This window comes from Xiphophorus maculatus, chromosome 9, assembly GCF_002775205.1.
Source record: "Xiphophorus maculatus strain JP 163 A chromosome 9, X_maculatus-5.0-male, whole genome shotgun sequence".
Taxonomy (NCBI): Eukaryota; Metazoa; Chordata; class Actinopteri; order Cyprinodontiformes; family Poeciliidae; genus Xiphophorus; species Xiphophorus maculatus.
Genome location: NC_036451.1, coordinates 28,969,291 through 28,991,454, shown reverse-complemented (window position 1 = coordinate 28,991,454; position 22,164 = coordinate 28,969,291). Strand labels below are relative to the sequence as shown.

The 22,164-nt window shown below is 39.4% G+C and overlaps 1 protein-coding gene across 1 annotated transcript in view; it reads left to right on the top strand.

The window, feature by feature from the left end:
• Positions 1–21,912, top strand: part of ect2 (epithelial cell transforming 2) — a 54,170-nt gene extending 32,258 nt beyond the window's left edge. Inside the window, exons 14-26 of the mRNA XM_023339531.1 lie at positions 689–813; positions 1,768–1,887; positions 1,981–2,049; positions 2,195–2,305; positions 2,786–2,882; positions 3,085–3,166; positions 4,567–4,645; positions 5,417–5,536; positions 7,010–7,148; positions 7,433–7,587; positions 10,387–10,494; positions 12,338–12,472; positions 20,789–21,912. Coding sequence (XP_023195299.1) covers positions 689–813; positions 1,768–1,887; positions 1,981–2,049; positions 2,195–2,305; positions 2,786–2,882; positions 3,085–3,166; positions 4,567–4,645; positions 5,417–5,536; positions 7,010–7,148; positions 7,433–7,587; positions 10,387–10,494; positions 12,338–12,472; positions 20,789–20,878 — 1,430 coding nt within the window. The 3' untranslated portion in view covers positions 20,879–21,912. The remainder of the gene's footprint in view (positions 1–688; positions 814–1,767; positions 1,888–1,980; positions 2,050–2,194; positions 2,306–2,785; positions 2,883–3,084; positions 3,167–4,566; positions 4,646–5,416; positions 5,537–7,009; positions 7,149–7,432; positions 7,588–10,386; positions 10,495–12,337; positions 12,473–20,788) is intronic.
• Positions 21,913–22,164: the final 252 nt, after the last annotated feature.

Sequence of the window (22,164 nt, the reverse complement as noted above, 5' to 3'; positions counted from 1 at the left end):
GGCCAGGAAACCCGGTCGAGCAGAAAACGCCACCAGGTGTTCCCCAGCAGCGTAAAAAGCTGCAAGGAGCACTACGACCACCGTAGCTACGGAAAAAGTACAAGCCCAGCACGGTTGCAACACTCAATGAGGCAAGCCGAACACGGCTGCACATTGAAAGAAAAAGTAAGCTCTAAAACGGCTGCTATGTACCAAAATATAGGTAAGCCGAACATGGCTGCACAATGCAAACAAAAGCAAGCCCGGAAACAGCTGTTACATAACAAAATTTAAGCAGCCGGCTGCACAATGTAACAAAAGCAAGCCTGAAGCGTCTACAATAATAAAATAAAGACAAGTCAGATATGGTGCACAATATAAAGAAAAAGCAATCCCAAAAACGGCTGCAATACAAGCCAATACGGCTAAGCAAACAAGCTGGTCGGAATCGGCTAACGCCTTACCACCAGCAATAGGGAAATCAACACGGGAAGCAAATGCGTCCCCGCTCCCGCCAATCGAAAGAAAAAACAACTTACCAAACGAAGAACAAAGTGATTCTCCTGCATCTCCCTGGCTATATGAACACTTCATCATTCTTTTTATATTACAAGGCTTAAAGCGAAACCTGGAAATTCTGTTAATTAAAAAGGGTTTACAAGACATCTGGAAGTCTGTCCTGTTAAAAATCTATTCTGTCTTCCTCCAGAGAGTTCAAAACCTTCCAAGAGTTCAACTCCAGTGGTTTCCAAGCAGTCAGCCAGGTGGCAGGTCTCCAAGGAGCTCTATCAGACCGAAAGCAACTATGTAGACATCTTAAACACCGTCCTGCAGGTGGGTGTTATCTGTTAGCAGCTCCAACTCTTCTTTACACACTGGCTACCAGGTGGGGGCGGAGGGTGGAACTCAACAGACAACCCAGTGAAGAAGAACATGACCCTGATCCTTTTTCCTCTGAATCCTTAAGAAAAAACTCTGCTTATGTTTTTGTTCATGTTTTTGAGAAATAATTCAACTTCATCTCTGCTTATTTTGTATGATGCAAAGTTTAGTTCTCCCTTCAAATATTATTGTATCCTGCAGTTATTTTTATTCAACCCACATAAATTATTTTTCAGATAATTAGTTTATATTAATATCAGATTAAGATAACCAGAGGTTACTCTACTGGAGATCCCATGTTGGAAGGTTGCAGGTTCGTTTCCAGCTTCCTGGAAGCTGGCACTTAATTCCAGGTTGCCTACCAGGAATGTTCAGTTTATTTATTATAAATGAACTCCAACATCAGTTAAACTCCCACCCAAACTTCTAATCAGCCTCGTGTTTCGATCCATTAGTCTGAAAAGGCTTACAAAGTTCAGAGCTCTGCTTTACTAAAGTTAATTTTTATATGTACTATTTATAATAAATGTATCATTTTAACAAGGGGTGATTTGTGTTTATGAAAAAATGCACAATTGAATGAACATTTCACCTCTAATCTTTAAGTCAAGTGCAGACAAAATTCCATAATAGACGTTTTGCTTTTCACTCTGTAAGAGTCTCCTGGCTGTTCACCAATCTTTAAAAAGCCTGATGACTCTGATTTATTTATTGTCTGAAAGGTTGCTAAATATAGTGAATAAGTTGGCAACAGTGGGGTGAACATTATACATGCAGATCTGTCAGTGAGTTTCTCCAGGTTCCCTTAAATGTTAAAATCAGTACAATGATGTGAAACACAGAAGAAGGGGAGTGGGAGCTTTCTCACAGCTGTAAACATGCTCTTCTCTCTGATAATCTCTGCAGCTTTTCAAGCATCCATTAGAAAAAGAGGGCCAGGTTGGAGGGCCCATCTTGGCCCAGGAGGAAATTAAGACCATCTTTGGTAGCATCCCAGAAATCTACGAGGTTCACACCAGAATAAAGGTAGTTTTTGATTGTCAACCAGATTTTCTGCTTGTATAATTGTTTCCTGGGTGATTGTGGAATTTCTGAATGTTTGATGAAATATCTCTCCAGAATGACCTTGAGGAGCTCCTCACAGACTGGTCAGAAAGCAGAAGTGTTGGAGACATTATTCTCAAATACGTGAGTTTAGATTTTTAACAGTAAGATGAAGTTTTTAACCAAATATTGAAATATTTCTAGTGGTATTTATTTGTTTATGATACAATAAATCTGTACCAGCAGGATTTTTTTAATGTCTACTTGTTGATAATTTTTCTTTGCTCAGTCTAAAGAGTTGGTGAAGGCCTATCCCCCATTTGTAAACTTCTTTGAGATGAGCAAAGAGACCATTGTTCGATGTGAAAAACAGAAGGCCCGCTTCCATGCTTTCCTCAAGGTGAGTCTGTTCACTTGGTTTAGTCCTGTTGTGTTCAAGCCCCCTAAATGAGAACATGTTTCTGTTGCTTTGAGGACGTCTTTAAATGCTGCGTGCTTCTGGAGATGAGGGAGCATGCCCTGCTCTCAGTCTTCATGTTCAGATCTGGGTTCCTTGGTTCTCTGCTTGTTTCCCTCTATAATTGAAATAGTTCAGATAAAATAGGAGACTGGCTGGCTGAATCACACAGCCAGCCTTCTCACAGTGAATTTCTTCATTTAAAGTTTTCAATTTCTTCATGAAGGTGACTTACTCTTGTAACAGTTATCCAGGATAATGATACCATTTCCTATTGTCCTGAACTAGTAAGTAACTTGATCCTGTGGTGGCTGGATTAGGCATCAGGTTCAATCTTTTCTGGGAAAAGCTGACTTGATTCCTCTGCTTTCCTCATGTCTTCCTAATTGAAGGTTGATTTAAATACTCTTGTTGAACCAACAGATCAACCAGGCCAAGCCAGAGTGCGGCAGGCAGACGCTTGCAGAGCTGCTCATCAGACCAGTGCAGAGACTGCCAAGTGTGGCACTCCTCCTCAGTGGTAACACACACACTATAAATATTTCCCTCTGACCTCCATGCTTATCGTTCATTTCTGGATTTATCGCCTTCCACACCTGCCACCAGCCTGTTCTCTTTGCTGACTTAATGTCTGTTCTTCTGAGCATGCTCTCTGTCGCTGTGATGTTCCGTCTCCTCCTGCACGCCTCTCACCAAACTTTCCCTTTTCATTCTAATTGTAGACATAAAGAAACACACATCAGATGACAACCCAGACAAGATAACTCTGGAAAGAGCAATAGAGTCCCTAAAGGAAGTGATGACGTGAGTTGAAACAACTCTGACCTTTTACTTTTTTTGTGTGTGCTAAACGTTTTTCAGCTGTTTCATCTGTTTTTGAAATAATTTAGACCAATAAGATTAGAAGTCATCTGCTGATGATTAGTAGATGGCTTATTAGACTTTAAGGTAATAATATACATTTTCCAGGAGCCTATGAGTTGTTTTCTAGTACAAATTTTATTTCTGTGAAGTTTTGGTCAGATTTTATTTAATAAAACCAATATAAAACTAAAAGAATATATCTCATAAGAAGGATTAAATAAGACTTTTGCCATTATCTAAGTTTGTTTTTATCATTTTATCTGTTTCTCTGCAGATCAATGCTCCATGAGGTTGTGGTTATAAAACGCTGTAAAAAAGCATGATGTCATGACTGCAGGATGCAGTTGTAACGTCATGTTTTCTAGATTTATTTTAATGTAATATTTTTATTTTCACCTAAACAAAAGTTACTTGTTATACATTTTATAGCTATTATCAACTTCTACCAGTTTATTTTAATTTTGGAGAGAAAATATGTAATTCCTAGTACCAAAAGTGGTACGAAAAGCAAAGAACATTTAGAAGACGAAGCAGGAGTTTTGAAAATCATGTTGGGATATTATACTCTGTAATTTCCAGAGGTGCAGATATGAAAAGTTCCTTCTTTTATTAGAGCTGCAACCCAGTAGTGTGTCTTTCTGGCAGCCACATCCAAACTGTTCAGATTGGATTGCTAAACTGACCAATCCTCTGAGAGGAAGAAACATCTTGTCATAATTCATACTTGCAAGTTGAAACTCACTTAGTTTTTGGGGGTTTTTCCCGCTTCAGATCTATAAGCAGACTTTAACTAAAAGTGTAACGTGTGTAATTATGTTTTACAAATAAAAACCTTTTTCTAAGCTTAAATTATCGTGTAGAAAATGAAATTGTCAGTTCTTTTCTGTTTACAAGGTGTCACAATGTATCCACGACGACACATCCTGCTTTACAGGAACAAAATGTACTGTAAATGTTTTACATTTTCAGTAAACTTGCACAAAGCAGAGATCCCCTGCTTTTTTATTTCACCTTGGCGTATAACTGGATTCACACATGCAGTCTGGTTTCCAAGCACAAAATGCATTAGTGGAAGTTGTCCCACGAAGAGGGTTCAGAGTTAGATGTCTGTTTCCAGATGTTTTTGCTGCATGGTGGCACCTTTACAAAATGGGAGGATTTCCCATCCGATGTCCAGATTGTATTTGTTGTAGATGATGAAAGATATTCAATTAATTTAATGCAAATTTCTTTATGTTTAAAGGAAATATTGGAATGCAAATCTGTTTAAAATGGAAAGTGATTTGTTTTATCTAGTTTCTGACTGGCATTCTTCTATTTATCCTCTGTCAACTTTGCAGACACATCAATGAGGACAAGAGGAAGACTGAAGGCCAGAAGCAAATCTTTGATGTTGTCTATGAAGTTGATGGATGTCCTGTAAGTTTGCAGATTGCTGCTGCCGGCATGTTTTCTATCATACAGTAATTTAGCCGTCTAGCTGTCCGTTAATCCTCCTATTATGTTCGTTTCTGAGATACAGCAATAATGTTCCTGGGCCAGTTTGACCCGTGGAATGTTTATTCATGCAGTAGTGTCACAAAAAAAAAAAAAAATTCTCCAAAACATTTTTGCATCTGATTATTAATTCCAATGCTAACCATTTCAATCAATATTTGTGCAATGATGTTTTTTTTATTTTTCATAGATAAAGGATCAATGATGACAATTTACTCATTTGAAAAAAACCTACACACAAAAAAAACAAGAATTATCCTTGAAATTGATCTTTCGTAATTTTTTTATTACAATTTGAATTTTTTTTCAAGGGTCTTTATAATTGAACTTGAGACACATATACTGTTCTGGATCAAATTGACCCGCTGACAAAAATCAAGGCAGATAAGTCATGCAGAGAGCATTCATGTTTTCCTCCACTTCTGCTGAGTGTCCACTCAGTGTGGGTGGAGTTTGCCCACGGGAACAGAAAAGGTTCCTGTCAAAAGTTGTATGAACACCTGCTTTCTTGCAGCTTCCTAGTGAAATAAAGAGAATAGTGAGAAAGTGGGCTTGTGGGGGTGCACATGTGCATGTATGGATGTGGTGTGCGTGAATGTGGTGAAATATGGTTCATAGTTTCCAGGAAACGTATAGAATTGGACATTTTTTTGACCTTTTTTACCTTTCAACGTGTTGCCGTTCTGTTCTCAGGCCAACCTGCTGTCATCCCATCGAAGCCTGGTGCATCGAGTGGAAACCATCGCTCTGGGAGACGAGCCGTGTGACCGCGGCGAACACGTCACACTCTTCCTCTTTAACGACTGTCTGGAGGTGATGACGCATGAATCTGAACTTCATTACCATTAAGTTGTCATATCTGACCAGTGTTTTAGTCCTACTCATCTGTCTGTAAAGAGTTTTAAAGGATTTTTCCTGCTGTTTCTTTCAACATGACACAAAATTAATGAGCAGAAACAAAAATGACAGCTGTAGGATCAAACCAATGAGATGTTTTTATCATTGCGAGGAACAAGATTTTTTTTCTCTCTCTCACTTTGTTTCAGTTGAATATATACCAGAATGTTGCACTGCTGCGTTTTGTGGAAACCATGTGAATATTTACCAGCCAGTTAGCACCTGGCACCTTGTGATGCTAAAGTAGCCCTCTCCCCAATTAAACCCTAAATCAACTTTTCTTGCATAAAAGCTGAATAAATGGTACCTTTTTATTTATTTTTTTTTAACATTTATTTAAACTGCTGCTCAATGTGCTAATGGCAGAACAACAACTTACTGTTCCAGAAAAACAGTTCATCATTGGTGGCCATGCTGACTAGCCTTAGCGTTCATAACAGATTCTGCTTTGGTGATGATAGGTCTGTTTTAGTTCCTAACCTGCAAAGAATCAACCAGAGACACAAATTACTTTTCTGCAGAAGAGGGAAGCTGAGCCAGACGCGGAGAACCGCGGTCAAACACTGTCTGTGATCAACTCCGTCGGCTCTTTGACCCCACTGCTCTTTTATTAGAAAAAACAAAGAAGGAGGTTGGGCTTTTTCATACAGTCACACAAAGAATTGACCAATGACCTTTACTACAGGATGTTCTGGAACCTTTTGTGGACATGCCCTTACAAGGGCACGAGTTAGATAATTTTTCTAACAGGTGAACCTGCTGTACAGCAGCAGAAAGCAAGGGGTCAATGTGAGGGTCATCAGGGTGATTGGTAGCGCTAAGTTCCTCCTCCTGGGCCTGATTGGTTGTCTATTTGCTCAGATAACAGCAGTTGTATTTTTCTGTTTGACCTTTAGTAGCCCGTGTGTATCCAGTCTGTCAGTGTGGTCACAGGAACTGTGTGTTAATTAACACAGGTCAGCAGAAAGGACAAGACGAGTTGAGAGGCTGTGCTGATTCAGGAGTGAGAGACACCTCCTAATCAGCCGGAGCTCTCCATGTTCGTCCTGACAGGCTGTTTCACACAGCCTGCATGTAGACTGGCTGCTCTCACAGTGGGTGGCCTCGCTTCTCCCCTCAATCATTAGCAACTGTTGATTTCATCTCAACCTATAATGTGTTTTGATTTTTGTCCTCCCTGTCTTTGCTCTGGCCACGTAATTAATGTGACAGTAATGACTCGTGTCGTTTACCTCCGTGAAAGGGTCATTGATTTATTAAGTAAACCTCTGCAGCTTTTCACACACTCCTAGCTGCACCCACACCCAGAGAGCCAACTTTGAAGTTGGCTCTGTTTTTCTTTCTCTCGCATTGCTGTCTTGTTATGTTTGTTTAACTGCGTGTCTGCAGATTGCCAGGAAGCGTCACAAAGTGATCAATACATTTAAAAGTCCAGTGGGGCAGTCCAGGCCTCCCCCTCCGCTGAAGCACATCGCTCTCATGCCGCTCTCACAGATTCGCAGAGTGCTGGATCTGCATGACACTGAAGGTGACTCACATTAAGCATTAACCCCTCGTGTGAACATGCATTAATCTAACTCTAAAGATACAATTAGCCTTAGAAATTGTTTGGTCTGCTAGGCCACTCCATTAGTTTCCAGGTATGTATTCCATTATAGGTTAAAATCTTGCTTTGTAAGTATTATGTTACAATGTGCTTAAAGATAAGTGTAGCCTATGGTCAAACAACTATCTTTTTCTTTTCAAAGTCTGTATCAATGTGAATGTTCCTTATTCCTGTTTGTCTCTCCTCCTCCTCCTCCTCCTCCTCAGAATGTGTAAATGCATTCGCCCTGGTGGTCCGACCCCCCACCGAACAGGAGAACTTGTTGTTCAGCTTCCAGCTGGCCGGAGAGGAAACGGTTAAACGTGACTGGCTGCGTACTCTGTGTCGTCATGTTGCCAACACCATCTGCAGAGCTGATGCGGTGAGATGTCACCCCCACGAAAACACGCCCTCACACATACACACAAATTAAAAGAAGGAAAAACTCAGACACACTGAGACTAGAGTGGAGCTTTACTAACTCATCCTCATCAACTTGTTTTTCCACACTTCAAAGTGAAAAAGTTTTTCTCACAATCAAATTGATGTCATGTTTTTTTCTTTCACTCTAACGTCATACTGGAAGAGACAGTATTTTAGAGCCCGTCTTAATAGTTGTGGAAATGTTCAAGGCCAGCTGCAGATTTCCACAGATTTGGCTCTAGTATTTCACTGCAAAGCAGTCTGCAGGTTCAGCTGCAGCCTGTTCAGACACAAGAAGGAGCAGAAGAACATTCTTGTGGCATTTCAGGGTTTCCCCCAGAAAACTTGCTAAGCCCGGTGGTTGGGGCGCCGAGACGGTCCACCGTGTTTTTGTATTAAAAGATGTTAAGTAGATAGGAGAAGTAAAAATATTACTTTGTAATTATATGTTACGGAGAAACATCACCAGTGAAATGCTATTTAAATCCACAACTAGGCTTAAAAACAACTAATCAAAAAATACAATTATTATGAATATCAATTATTTGCACTTCTGTTTAATTCAAATTAAGTCAGTGTCTTCATATGGCTCCCCCAGGGCTTCAGGGGCCCCATAAATGCTGATATTTTGGCATAGACCACAGATATATAAATATAGCATTTGTTTATTGAGATGATCAATGCTGCTGAATTTGATTTAATGGTTTCAGCATATATACGTTAAAATATTTTAAATTGTTTAACATTTACATGTAAGATTTAAAGGACCTGGCATGTTTACTTTGTAAAAGTTCATAGAACAACATTCATAGTTAGATGGGTTTGTTACCATAGCAACAATCTGATGCTGTGAATTTAATATTTGAGTTTGAGCTCTGTTAGTTGACAAATACAAATTAGTAAACTACAATTATAATTTATTGCTTTTTAGGTTGGAAAATTAAACTACTGCCCTTCTCCCAGATTAAATCTAACTTAGAAGCTGTTAGAGGTGCTGATGTTTTTAGCAGCAAGAGGGGCCCCTAAGTCAAATTCTGATCAAGGCCTCATACAGCTTTGGACCAGACTGCGCAGAGATGCGGAACAAACAGGAGATTTAATTAAATGCTGCTAATGTGGCTTTAGTAGCTCTTACATTTCGTGTTTGTTGAGTTTTTAATAAGAGTCACAGAAACTGTTTTTGTTGCTCAAGTTTATGTTGAGAGATTTTCAGATCTCCGCGTCCATTAACTCTGTCTGACTAAGTGGGAAAAGCATTTGGTATGGTTTGATGCATAGTGTAACCGGAAAAATAATACTAATAATAAAATAATATAAAACCAACGTGATGCGTGACTACGAGGCGAGCGCGAAAACTCATCAATGGGCTGAACCTGCATGCTGAGGTTAGCGCCAGTTCATTAACCATTAATGCTCCGGCCATAGACATAAACTTTACAGGGAAGACAGAGTCACACGCTGGGCAATGTGTTGAGATGTAAACGGCATACATAATTCTGTCCACAAAGATAAATCATTCTCACCACTCGCTCAAATGGCTACAAACAGATGCGCGAGTACAAGTTATTCCTGCTGTTCACAGAGATGTGCAACCAGAGCTAACATGGTTTGTTTTAAACTCTTATCTTGATATAGAGTTCTCCAAAGAAAAATAGCTACCCACACTGGGTTGATGTAAATATCCGTACAGGTCAGCCTGTGTCCAGTTCGAGTGAAAGGTGGCGCGTGGGATCCGCGCTGAGGTAAACTTAATAAAGCAGCTGCAGTTCGCAGAGGAGCCAGCTGTGTGACTGGTCCACTCTCTGGCTTTAAATGCATAAATTATAAGCCTTTTAGAAATAAATCTGTCCTGCGAGTGAAACGCTCAGAACAGAGACGCTTGCACTCCGGCTTAAAGATTTATCCCCTCCAAAAAAGCGATTTTTATTTTTTCACCAATTATAAATTTTTCTAAAAATAAAAACAAGCAACACATACCCTGGCGAGGGGCCTAGCAAAACATGGCGGGCCGCCAGGCTTACAATACCCTGGGGGAAGCCCTGCATTTAGTGTGTTGACTTTTGTTATACAGGGTGAACTTTCTGTAAACACTGATAGGTGATAATGATCAGGAAACTCTTTGATTCCTTGTATGTGTGACATAAGATCATGCTTCTGGGAGCTGACAAAACAGCAACATTTTATTTTATTTTTTCCAGTTGCATCAACAGAAATGCTCCATTTCTCAAACTGGATGTAGACTTTTGAATACTGTTTGAATTGTCATAGAAACAACTCAACAGCTGTTACATTGAGGCCATCTGATATAATGAATAAATGATTTTTGTGTGAATTATAATCTAGACTACCGAACTGTCTATGTTTTTGTTACGCTAATTATTTAGTTTTATTTTTCTTTCTGTCACTGAAACATGAAGCGTTCTGGCTCAGGTAAATGAAATCAAGCTGCTGCACTTAGCAGAGCAGGCAGCAGGGGGCGTTGTTGTCCTCTATTTGTTGTGTCGCCCCACAGCTGCATTTCTAATTCTTTTTCACTGGGTCAGCGTTGCAGTGTGAATACCAACAAGACAGAGCTTCTCTGGTTAAAAAGCCTCTGCAGAGACAAATTTCCCTCTGGATGTGAGCTCAGCCTTGCATCCCATTGCTGCTCTGTCTTTTCCTGTTGGTTCTGCTGTAGCCATCTCCACTGATCACACCCTCCAGGTTCAGATTGATCAGATTAAGATTAAAGTTGTGTTCATTTTTGTCTTGTAACCAGGAGGATCTGATTCAGTGCACAGAGCCAGACTCACTGCAGGTCACCACTAAGGATATGGACAGCACACTAAGCAAAGCTTCCAGAGCCATTAAGAAGACCTCAAAAAAGGTAACAGTTCATTCCTATGACTATAGCTGGCAGCTGCTACTAAGTCCACGACATACATAGGTCACAATAGGCCCATCCCTTTAATAATAAATAAAATCCAGACAATGGGTTTGAATATCTGCAGCTTTTTCTTTTCTTGATTTAGACATTTCACCTCTCATCTTCATGTGAGGTACAGACAAAAATCTGTAATAACCAGTTTACTTGGGTCCAAAAATTGTCTGATCATATCTGTTCAGAATGGCGTTGTATGTAGCTTTAATGCCATTCAGAATTTTATTTTATTTTTTTACATATTTCCTAAAACCGTCACCATGTTGTGACAGTGTGTCATGAGAAGTGCCAAGGTGATTGACAACACCAAGACCCGCCTCACCACAGTGGAAAAAAAAACCCACTGACTGTGGCCTCACTAACTACATATGAACAATGAAATTAAGTTATAGATCTTAAATTTATCAAGTCACTTCATTCTGCTGTGAGTATCTAAACTTAGGGAGTGAACTCCTAAACTTTATTCCTACCCATCATCCCGTCTTATTTGGTTTGCTGTAATTCAGCAGCAGTTTTCAACCTCATCTCTGAACCATCTTTTTCTTTTTTCTTTTTCTCTTGAAACCCGAACGGAGAGTCTGTTCTCCTGGGCTTCTGAGGAATCAGTTAAACGAAGTTCTTGGTCCATTTAAATAGATATCTTCGCCAATGTTGTATCATGAGCTGTTATGCTAAGTGTCCACATCTGTGGTGCACACATATATGAAAAGTGTTTTTATCTGTTATGATTTGTTTTGGTTTTTTATTTTTGTTTTTGTAGACTGGATCGAGTCTGAGAGGAAATGGGGAAGGAGTATTGGTGTGACTAGGGCGGTTGTGGATTGAAAGTTATTTTGTTCAAATTTACTGCTTCATTTTTTGACATAGGGCCACTGTGAAAGAAAGAAGCCATTACTCCAAAAGCAACATAAAACATGGCCGATAAACCTGTCTCAGATACATCACATATGTGATGTATCTGAGTTCTGTCAGCAGGAATGATCCAGAATTCCATCAAACTGTTCTGAGAAGCTTCTGGAAGGAAAACTTTTGTCAGAACTATTACAGTTTTTGTAGAGAGTTCTACAAAACATTAAGGGAATGACTAATTAAAGTTACTAAAAACCTCAAAATATGTTCATAAATCCTGTTATTGTTCATCACTTGCTATCATAGAACCTCCTTACTAACAGGGTTGAGATGTTTATCTGTTTGAAGGGATTTCTTTCATGTTCATAAAAAGACTGAGATGGTCAGTTTTCTCTGCAGCTTTAACTGTCTGACTGGAGGAGTAAAAAAAAATTCAAAATCAGTAAACCCTTGCTTACTGTAACAGTTTGCAAGGATTTGGAGATTTATGTTAATCATAACTAGTGTTCACTGATTGGCCAATCAATTGATCGTCCTGGATTTTCTTAATTTTTGGTAATCAGTGATCGGCCGATTTTATCTACCAAACAAAGGTTTGACAATCAGCCCCCCCACTCACCAGGTTACCTTTGCACTGGACGGTTAGCAGTCACCCCACTGTTGCCAACTTAGCAACTTCAATGCTGTGTATAAAAATAACAGTATCAGCCAGAGTTAGAATTATCTAACAGATATCTTTAATTATCTGTGATTAAAGATAATTGATCCGCCAGAAACTGCAATCGGTGCACCTTTAGTCGTAAGAACTTCATAGAACCATGACTCAAACTAGTTTTTGTTGGTTTCTTCATGATGAAATTAGCCACCATGTTACTTTTAAGAAAACTAACAGACATGTCTTAAAAACAAAAACACATAACTTGTTTGTTGTTCCATTTAGGTAACAAGGGCGTTTTCTTTCACTAAGACCCCCAAGCGTGTCCTTCAGAGGGCCTTCTTGGCCAACACCACTCCAGATGAGAAAAGTCAGAGGCTGAGCTGTGAGAACCGGGTCTGCAGCACCTCAACGTTCGCTGTAAGTCTAATTTATTTTTATTGGTCTGTCATAGAGATGGCCTTGCTACTGACAGACTTGGATGATTTGTGCACATGGCCTTCTTTTTATTTAATATATTTGTCATGTTTGAACACGAACCCAGTTCTGATGTGATTTCTGTTCTGACTAAATGGGGACCAATCTGTGGCTTTATTTTTGCTGGGCTTGCCTAAAATCTTAGAGATCAAAATAATATGGTGAGTTGTTCCTCTCCATGGAACTGATTACAAAGTAAATCTTTATTCTTAGTGATCAGTGTGTTAGCAGTTATCTTTTAGACACATCAAGCGGTTTCCTAACATTGGGACTTTGTTCCTTAAACCAGATTGCTGCTCTTGATTCATGAGAACGGACCTCTGCTTTATGTGTTGCTGCCACAAGAGGCTGTCTGCTGTGTTTTGGTTTTAGTTATATTTTCTGTATGTACATATGAGAAGATGAAACCTAATGAATCAAACTTCATACAAACTCTGAGAGAGTCATTCCTCCTGATCAGTTTTTCCTACTGATAGTAATGGATTCTGTGTCTCTCCATTTCCACTCTCAAGGACCGGTGAATGTGCATTGGTTCTCCTCTGATAAACTATTCCAAAACAATGTTTCTTTGTATTCTCTAATTCACGCAGTTGTTTCTAAATCCAAATGATGGCCCGAAGGAGAAACAGAATAGTGGCACATCATGACTTACATACAACATTGTTTCAACACTTTTCTGATGCTCTTTCTGTCAGAAATATGTTAGCAGCATTTTGTGACCCTCCTTGAGCATCATGTCTAATCAGTCTGCTTTTATTGGATAGCTCAACAGGAAGGGAACGCACCCAACTGCTCTGCTACCATACATGCACAAAGCAGCTGATACCTAAATTGTTTACTCATGTTCCTTTCATTCCTGGTTGCTACATGCATATTGCATGCTTTGATATTCCAATGAAAAACTTGCGCTACATTGTGCAGCGCTAATTGAGAACATTTATGAAGGAATATGTTCTTTAAAAAATATCAAAAAATATCCAGACCCTAAATGGTTCTGATACTAGCTGTATGTAGGACAATCCTGACGGCAAACATCATGATGTCCAAACCATCTTAATTAGTTTTACTTCTTAAATATGTTTTTGTTGTTTTTTTTCTTTAGAACTGTCAGTGAAATAACCTTTAGGGAATATAATCCTGCATCTCACTCAAAGCATTAGAGCAGTACTAAAATTTACTAGAAATCCTACAAAATAATGAAGCTCAAACTGCCTCTGGGTCAGACAGAACAGTGGCGCTTTGACGAGATGCTATTCCTTCAGCAGTGAGGTTCATAGTTGGTGAGGCACTGACTCAATCAAAATCAGACCTACAAATATAGGCCCCCTGCATGTTATTGTTTACATAAGGAAATTTCACCCAAGCGGACAATGCTGGAGGGCAAAAGTATTCTTTTACATGCTATGCATAGCTGCGCTGCCACCATAGAATAATTCCCTTAACTCAATCAAACTTGGACATGTAGATACTATTAATTTTGTGCTATGCTCCACAGCAAAGGAGCATTAACCATTAAATTACAACTCAAAACCACATCTTTCTCGCTCTCTGTATCAGCGCAGCTACGCGCATGCTCATTGCCATGGCAACTGACAACGCCACAAAACAACCACTCAAATATGTTCCACACAAAGAGCAGAACATTCAGTCTGTTGCAGTAGTATGGTTTTAGGCTTACTGTTTATTTTCTGTTCTTAAAAAGTGATTGCTGTGGTACGAAGAGAAAACTATAAATATATCGCTGCACTTGACAGTATGGCTAGCTTGCTGTTACTGTCTCTCACTCTGCAGTTGTGGAGTCACAATGTCTGGGATCATGGCCCCCTGCCATAAGGCAAGAGAACTGCCTGCCTCACCTCAAATCTGTTCTCTGCCGTTTCTGATCGCTCCTCAGCACACGAAACACGTTACACACACAGTCGGTGACAAAAAAACACTGTATGATACACAAGCTAAATTATGGAAAATCAGTTTATATATTTAGTGTTTTTTAACCACTTTATTGGCGACATACAGACATGAAGAGCATGCTCTCAGAATAGTAGTTAGCGAGAAGTTGCGCAATCGAAGGTAAGGCTCAGCTTCCTGCTGGCTCACCAGCTGCGCTTCCGAGCGTTTGAATGGGAAATTTCAAAAGTTCAGCGATTTTGAAGAAAAAATAATCAAAATTGGTTAAGCTAAATGAAAAATAAATACTTTATAGTGCAAACCACAGGGTGAAAATAGCAATATAAATTACTTTGTCATTATATATTACTTTCCCATGATGATAGGTGAGGCTCTCCCTCACCTGCCTCCCCTGACCGCATGTCACTGACCTTCAGCAAACTCCTTCTGCAGCTTTCAAGTAAACACAAAAACAGATCTTTAACAGTAGCAGAACACAAAATTATATACTTTCACCATATATTTTTGTCCAAGAATGTCTCTTTCTTTTTAAAGACATTTAAAAAGAAAAATACATAGTTATTTAAATATGTTTGCATTTTACTGCTTAGTGTTTGTTTTATATTATCAATTATACATTTGCTCTTGTTGTACAGCAAAGGTATCAATGTGTCATCAAGACCAGGGCTTAAACTGAAATGTTCTCTTGGTTTGGTAGTGCCTTATTGGATCACAACATAACTACAGCTGGACTACATAGGTCAAGCTTAGCTATGCTAGTAGACAATCTCTTCTCCCCCCTCATCTGTGGTGGCGCTACATCAAGAACAACTTCAGGAACTCTCTGTTCCTGAAGTTGAAGACACATGTCTTTGTCTTCAAGATGTCTTTGAAGACACAAAGACCTCTGAAGAATACACTGGAAAGTGTGAGATTGTAGCAGTTGCAGGATTTCTCTTTTGTTTTTGACTAAAGACCACGAGCCGTTTCTCCTGCTAGCTCTAGACACACACGTTTGTTATGGTTTTATTTACCCAGAATGTCCTGCAATGTAGTCCATTACCTGCTTCTAGAGCGGTCTCCGTAGAGACTCTACTGGATCTACCAGGATCCTGCATGTCGTCCCACACCAAGGAGATCATATGTGATAAAAAATAATCAATAAGCATATGTGAAAAGCATTCACATATGCTTTTAAACCGCACCAGAGTTTATTTCAGCTGGACCAAGACCTAGGTTTCTATACAGACCATTGTTCACTTTTTTGGTCTGCATCAGAGTTCGATTACATATTCACACCTCCCCCAACAAACTAGAGCTGGATTAAAGCAGACTAAACCGGGATGGTGTGAATGAACCCTTACATTTGGAAGATTTATATACAGCTATTGATTTTGTGGACTTGACGTTAGGTTGCACTACAGGGGAAATCAGTAGAGAGTGCTGTTTTGGTCAGGTAATTCATGTAAAAGACTATTTGACACCCATCTGAAGTGATAAAATCCCTCATGGACCATGTTTGTATGAACACTTGTAAATTTGACAGAGACAGACAGACCATTGGGGCAGCTAGTGAGGAGTCGTGCATCAGAATGGAGAAAAAAAGGGGGACAACAGTGATAGCAGGGAGATGCTCACAAGACATTGAAACCTGAAGCACATAGACTATGGCAGCAGCAGACCCTACTGGCTAACACGCTTGTCAGCTTGGAGTCGGTGCAGCCTTAATTTGGGGGAATGTTTCCAACATTTAGTTGAGTCTATGGCACAAATAAGGAGAATCTCATGAGGTGTCCAGTGCAGTGTTGTATAGTAACGAAGTAAAAATACTTCACTACTTTACTTAAGTATATTTTGGAGTACTTCATACTTTCCTCGAGTATGAAAATTTTTGATGACTTTCACTTTTACTTCACTATATTTCCGAACTTAATTGCGTACTTTTACTCCGATACATTTTCAATGTGTGGTTTAGTTACTGGTTACAAAAAAGCGAGAGAGAGAAACGGAAGTGTTTTGACCCCACCTACTGATTGACTGCAACAAAGTCGGTAGCCTACTTGCCTGGGCTTGTTCATCACCACCAATAGGATACACCTGTTTCGCTTCCCCCATTAAACACAAAGCAAGTCTCACAATCAGCAGCAGCCACATGGAGTTGGAGACGGAGACCACGACTGCAATTACGTCGGACACGGCTCCAGGGGAACCACCAGCTGGTGATGAGAGCCCATGGCCTTATTTAAACACAATATACTCTTTTGTGGGTGTTAAAGATTCGTCGTACCGCATGCAGTGTATGTTATTCCTGCCCGAAGATGTGGAAATTCTATCTTACAAAAACTCCCCGTTCAACTTGAAGAAACACATCGAGGTAACGTCTTATGAAATGGTTATAATCCTCCTGTTTCAGTAACTATAGCTTGGTCACTAGGCACTATTGTGAAATCTTGAGCATAACGTTATAAATGAACTTTGTTTGGCATTGTTTCAGTTCCACACGTGGCGTATTTAGCTGAGGCCTAATGTTGACTTTAGCAGGCTACCTAGACTCCTCTGTTCAAGGGGGCACAGAAGCCATAGCGATAGCAATTTAGACTAAATTTAACGAATATAGGAAAGGCATGCAAGTTCAAAACCACAAACCATTAACATGTGCTACTCTTTAAAACTGGAACAATTTATTAGCAGGTTTAATTTTGCCTGCACTTGGTTGTGTACATTATTTTAAGTGTATTTGACAAGTTTACCAAAATATAAAAAAATGTCATTCAAACTCCATTTGCCTTGTTTTACTTTTTACTTGTACTTTTCATTACATTACTTGAGTACATCCATTTTTACAGTAATTTCCATACTTAAGTACAAGAAGTTTCAGATACTTTAAGACTTTAACTCAAGTAACATTTCAGTCAGTGACTTGGACTTTTACCAAAGTCGTATTTTGGAGAGGTACTTATACTTTTACTTGACTCTGAGATTTCAGTACTTTATACAACACTGGTCCAGTGAGCACAATTCCTTCATCACCTCTGGTTATTCCCAGTACCAGAGGTGTTTTTATAGCGGAGTAATGTGCCCCTTAGCATAAGTTTTCAGAAATACTCACACTGATGGATGTTTAGCTGCTCTCAATTTCTCCAGTTCTGCTCAGCTGTGAGTATGGAGAAAGTTGAGATAAAACAACTCAACAACCCCAAAACGCCCCACCTGGTGTTTTGGGTTATGAAAAGATCTCCTTGGTGTGGGACGACATGCAGGATCCTGGTAGATCCAGTAGAGTCTGTACTTGCACATCAAGAAGGTTTGCAGCACAGTTGGGACAAAATCAATATTAGAAAGATATACATAAGGGGGTGCCTGCTTTGTTATTGAACGTGTCTGGTGTGTTTACTTGCTGTATCGTAAAACTTGATTCCATGAAGCCCCGGCCCTGAAGCTGTTCATGAAGGGTGAAAAGTTTTGCAAATTTGCACTTGTTTGGGAGGAAACAAGCTCAACTATCTGAAAGATACAAAATATTACTATCAAACTATAGATTCAAAACTCTTTAAAGATGTATATTTTACAGCTGAAATGTTTTGTTGGACTTGAATGGTTCTCACTAATTTCTCTTTTTGATATTGTGGCTGCTCCTTTCATGTCCCAACCTGTTCTCCATGTGTCTTCCTTCTGTTGAGCACCTCAGATGCCCCGTTCTGCTTCCACGTTCAGTCTGAACGAATCTACCAAAAACAGTGCTGTGGTTCAGCGCTCTAACTCTTTGGATCATGCCCCTGTCAAGCCTAGAATCCCTGTGTGTAAACGTAGCCCCTGCACGCCAGCCAAAATACACTCATCCCACAGCGCATCAGACTCCTCCGGTGGTCCTGAACTCAAATACAGCTCTGTCATCCAAGAATACAAGTCCACCTCTCATTCTGTACCAACGATTCAACCCAAGTCAATCCCAAAGAAATCCATCTTCACACAAGCTGGTCATGGCTCCCCTCATCTTAAAAATATCCAACCACAGTCTGGCCAGGATCTGGCCAGGCGTCTTGCCTCTGGAGGTTTTCAGCCAAGAAGCCCAGATCCTCAGCCTGTTACCATGAATACCAGGATCTTTTCTGAGTCGTGCCTGGATGCTCAAGTGGAGCCACAGTCTGCTGTACTGACCAGTCCTCGCAGAGAGATGCTGATCTAAACCGCAACTGATGTTATTCCTGCAGTCCCATGTGAGCAAAGTTTAACTGTTGTCTGATCTCTTCTAAGGGTTCACCAATACTGGTTCTAATGTTGGGTTCAACTTCACTCATTGGTGTGTTCTGTTTGACACTAACAAAACAAATGGCACTGGTGATATCTTAGACCAAGATCAACTCCTTAGAAGCTAAGACATACAGGAATATTTTCCTTTTTTGTGCACCTTTAATAGAGGATTGTAATATTATTACCACAGATGTTCCTGAAGAATTAGGATTCAAGTCATCTTTTAATTTCTTAAACATGTTTCTCCCAGCCAGAGTCATGACTTTAATCTTCTACAGAATCTAAAGATTAGGGGAATGGGTGGGAGGCCTTCCAGAGGTAAAAGGTCCTTTGCTGTATCTTTTGAAAGTGCCGGTCTAACTTTTTTTTTTATTGGAAATAGACCTCCTGATTGACTGGAAATCATTTTAAAGTTATATTGGCCAGGCATGAAGAACTTTGGTCTTTACTGATTAGTTATATTGTGGCTTTAGAAAATATTAAAATTCCTTACTTCATCGATCATTTGCACTCTGCTTTATCAAGCTTATGTATGTTTATGTATGTGCCTTTCCATCTATCCAGCCGTCTGGTCTTTCAGTCCGTCCTTCTTTCCTGGCGTTGTTATAGAACGTCTTGTATAATAACATGGTGAACTTTCAAATTGATATTATAAAAAAATCTGCCAAAAAATGGAAACTTGAATCTGATGTGAATTTAAGACATTTGAAAAACAAGGAAATACTTGGACGACTTTGTTTCTGCATGCTGTTGAGTTCATGTAGAAGGAATTGGTTAGTTGTGTTTCTCTCTACATTGTTTCTTGTTTCTCGTTTGAAATTACAAATAACACTGCCAGAGGCCACCGGGGCAGCACATTCATACTGTAGGTTAAAATCAGAGGTGGGCGGGTCCATCCAAAATATGAATATCGATACCAAGTCAGTATAAGATTGATACATTAGATTCAGATTCCCTCTTGAAGTTTTATAGTTTCCAAACTCTACCTCGTAGATTTTTATTTGTTCTCAAATAGGAATGTGCAATATATATGATGTATGGTAGAAACAATAGAAATTTGACTCACAAAAGAGACCTGCAGTCTACTAGCCAACTGTGGTAATGCTTATTGATGACATAACTGGCTGGCATCAATACAGAGCAAGTGGGAAGCAGTGTGGCTGAGAGCACAAAGGAGGAGCTTGTTAAAAAGGCTGGTGCAAATACATAAATTATCTGGACCTAGTTCGAGTTTATCGTTTGGTGGTCTCGGCTTGCTGCTCAGAAGGAGCACCGCAGATGTAAAGGTCAGACAGTAAGGACACAGGGGTTAAATGCGCAGGTGAAGTAAGTGTGAAATTGCCGGGACGTGCACAAGGTAAAGCGTCTCTTAACCCTCCTGCAGTCTTAGCGCAACACTCAGTAGGAGCACGGCAAGTATCACGGTCGGAAAGTGAGGAAACACCTTGGGGCGGGGTGACGGTCTGACTGTCTTTCCAAACCAACACACAAAACAAAAAATATTTTTGTGAACCTTTAATTGTTTTTGCAGGATTGCGCACAGGAAAAAAAAAGAAGTGGTGAGGTTTAAATGACCCCATCTCTTTAGACTGTCGGAGGGTTAAACTGTAAAACCAGGAGCAGAAAAATGTAATCTGCAAAGTCTGTGGAAGAGAGGAATACAAGCAATTTGTTTTACCAGTTTAAAATGAAGCATGGGCTAGAATACCAGCAACACCATGCTATTCAGCTGATGATAAAGTCCAGGCACAACATTGGAAGAAAAAGCAGAATTCAATGCAGAAATGTCCAAATTCAGTTTGAACAAAATAATTCACAGAAATACATAAAAACACACCTACTGTTAAACATAAAAAGTATCGGTAGTGGCAATACTGATCCTATATTTATCTATTGGATCAATACCTAAATATGCAGTATTACACATCTAATAAAAATTATTACATGCAAGTCCCACTATCAGATTTCAAAGAACTGAACTCCTATTCTTTGCAAATAACTCATTTTAATAACCTAAATCTGTTAGCAGCAAATATGGGAAAAAAACATTAGATTTCTATTTCTTTTTGTCCATGCTCCTATTAATGAGTTGTGTTTTTTTTGTTGTTGTTTTTTTTGCAGGCGCACCACTCCCCCTCCATGGTCAACCTGCCAACCATGTTTGAGAGGAAGTACCACACATTCTCCCGGTCATCCACCCATCTCTTCTGATATGTCACTGTTTGGTGAACCAGCTTCCTCCAACACCAAGATAAACTCAGAAAATGTGTTTTCTGGTTAAATCAGCAGTAATCTCAGGGCCAACTCTTCCATGTTTCCACACTGACGCTCTGAACAGTCTTTCCACATGCAGAAAATGTGACAGTATTTTGGAGAAGGAATCTGCAGAAAGGACATACTGATATTTGCCAGTATCAGAATTGTCCTGTTTCCAGGATGAAGACGATTCACCAGTTCTTTATCCTGATGCAAGTTCTGAAGCTCAGCCCATGGATGTGGCTGGTATTATGATCTCCTAGCTGGAATGGCATGTTGTCATGCTGAGGTTCACTGCACACTGAAAAAAGAAATGAAGGAGACTCTTTTAGTTCAATTTTGCTGAGGTCCTGCATTAACAAGGACCACTTCTGGTAAGTGCACAGGTTGTTGACACGCTGCTGTTAAATATCCTCCATGACTAGCATTACTTGCTTTGTTTATTGACACATTGACACTAGCTGTAGAGCGAGAGTACATATTAGTTTGTCTGTCCCTTGTTGTTTCTGGACTCTAACATGTTTGCTAATGTGATTGTAATTTCAAAGATGAGGCTTTTTAAAAAACCAATTAATCTTCAGCTGTTCCTGTAATAACAAAGTTTAATTTTTCTCTCACTGACTTAATTCTCTTTTAATATTAGACAAACGTCTAAACTGACATTTTTTAGTGGGAAAAAGGGTTTTTACCTTTAACTTCAGCTCTTTTATTTGACCTTTATTTTCTGCATGTAAACTATTATAGGAATGAGCTTTTATAAAGCTCTAAACACGAGGTTGGGAAGAATAAAAGCATATTAGTCTACTTCTATGTATACCCATTATTGTCTGCAACGTGTGTGCAAAGGGGTGTTGTATAAGTGTACATATTTATTTTTTTCATGAATAGTTAGACTGTGGCCAATCTTTTTATTGCTATTTATGTTCATGATGAATTTGTCTGTCATTACGTTTTACTGTTTGTCACTCGTTATTTTATCTCTATATTAAATGCACTTAAACTTGGCTATGTGTATGTCTTTTATAAACAAACTAAAAATTACTCCAAATTTTAATTTGTTGGGTTGGTGACTAAATATGGGAAGTCAGTGGCATTCAAATAAGTGTTTCTTCTCTTTGTTGGAAAAATGTTTTCAAATGTGTATAAGTGCTGAAATTTTAAATGAGTTAATCCTGATATACTGATCAGTGAGATTTAAAAGCGCTTTTAGTGCCGCTGCATACCGGACGGCTTACAGCATC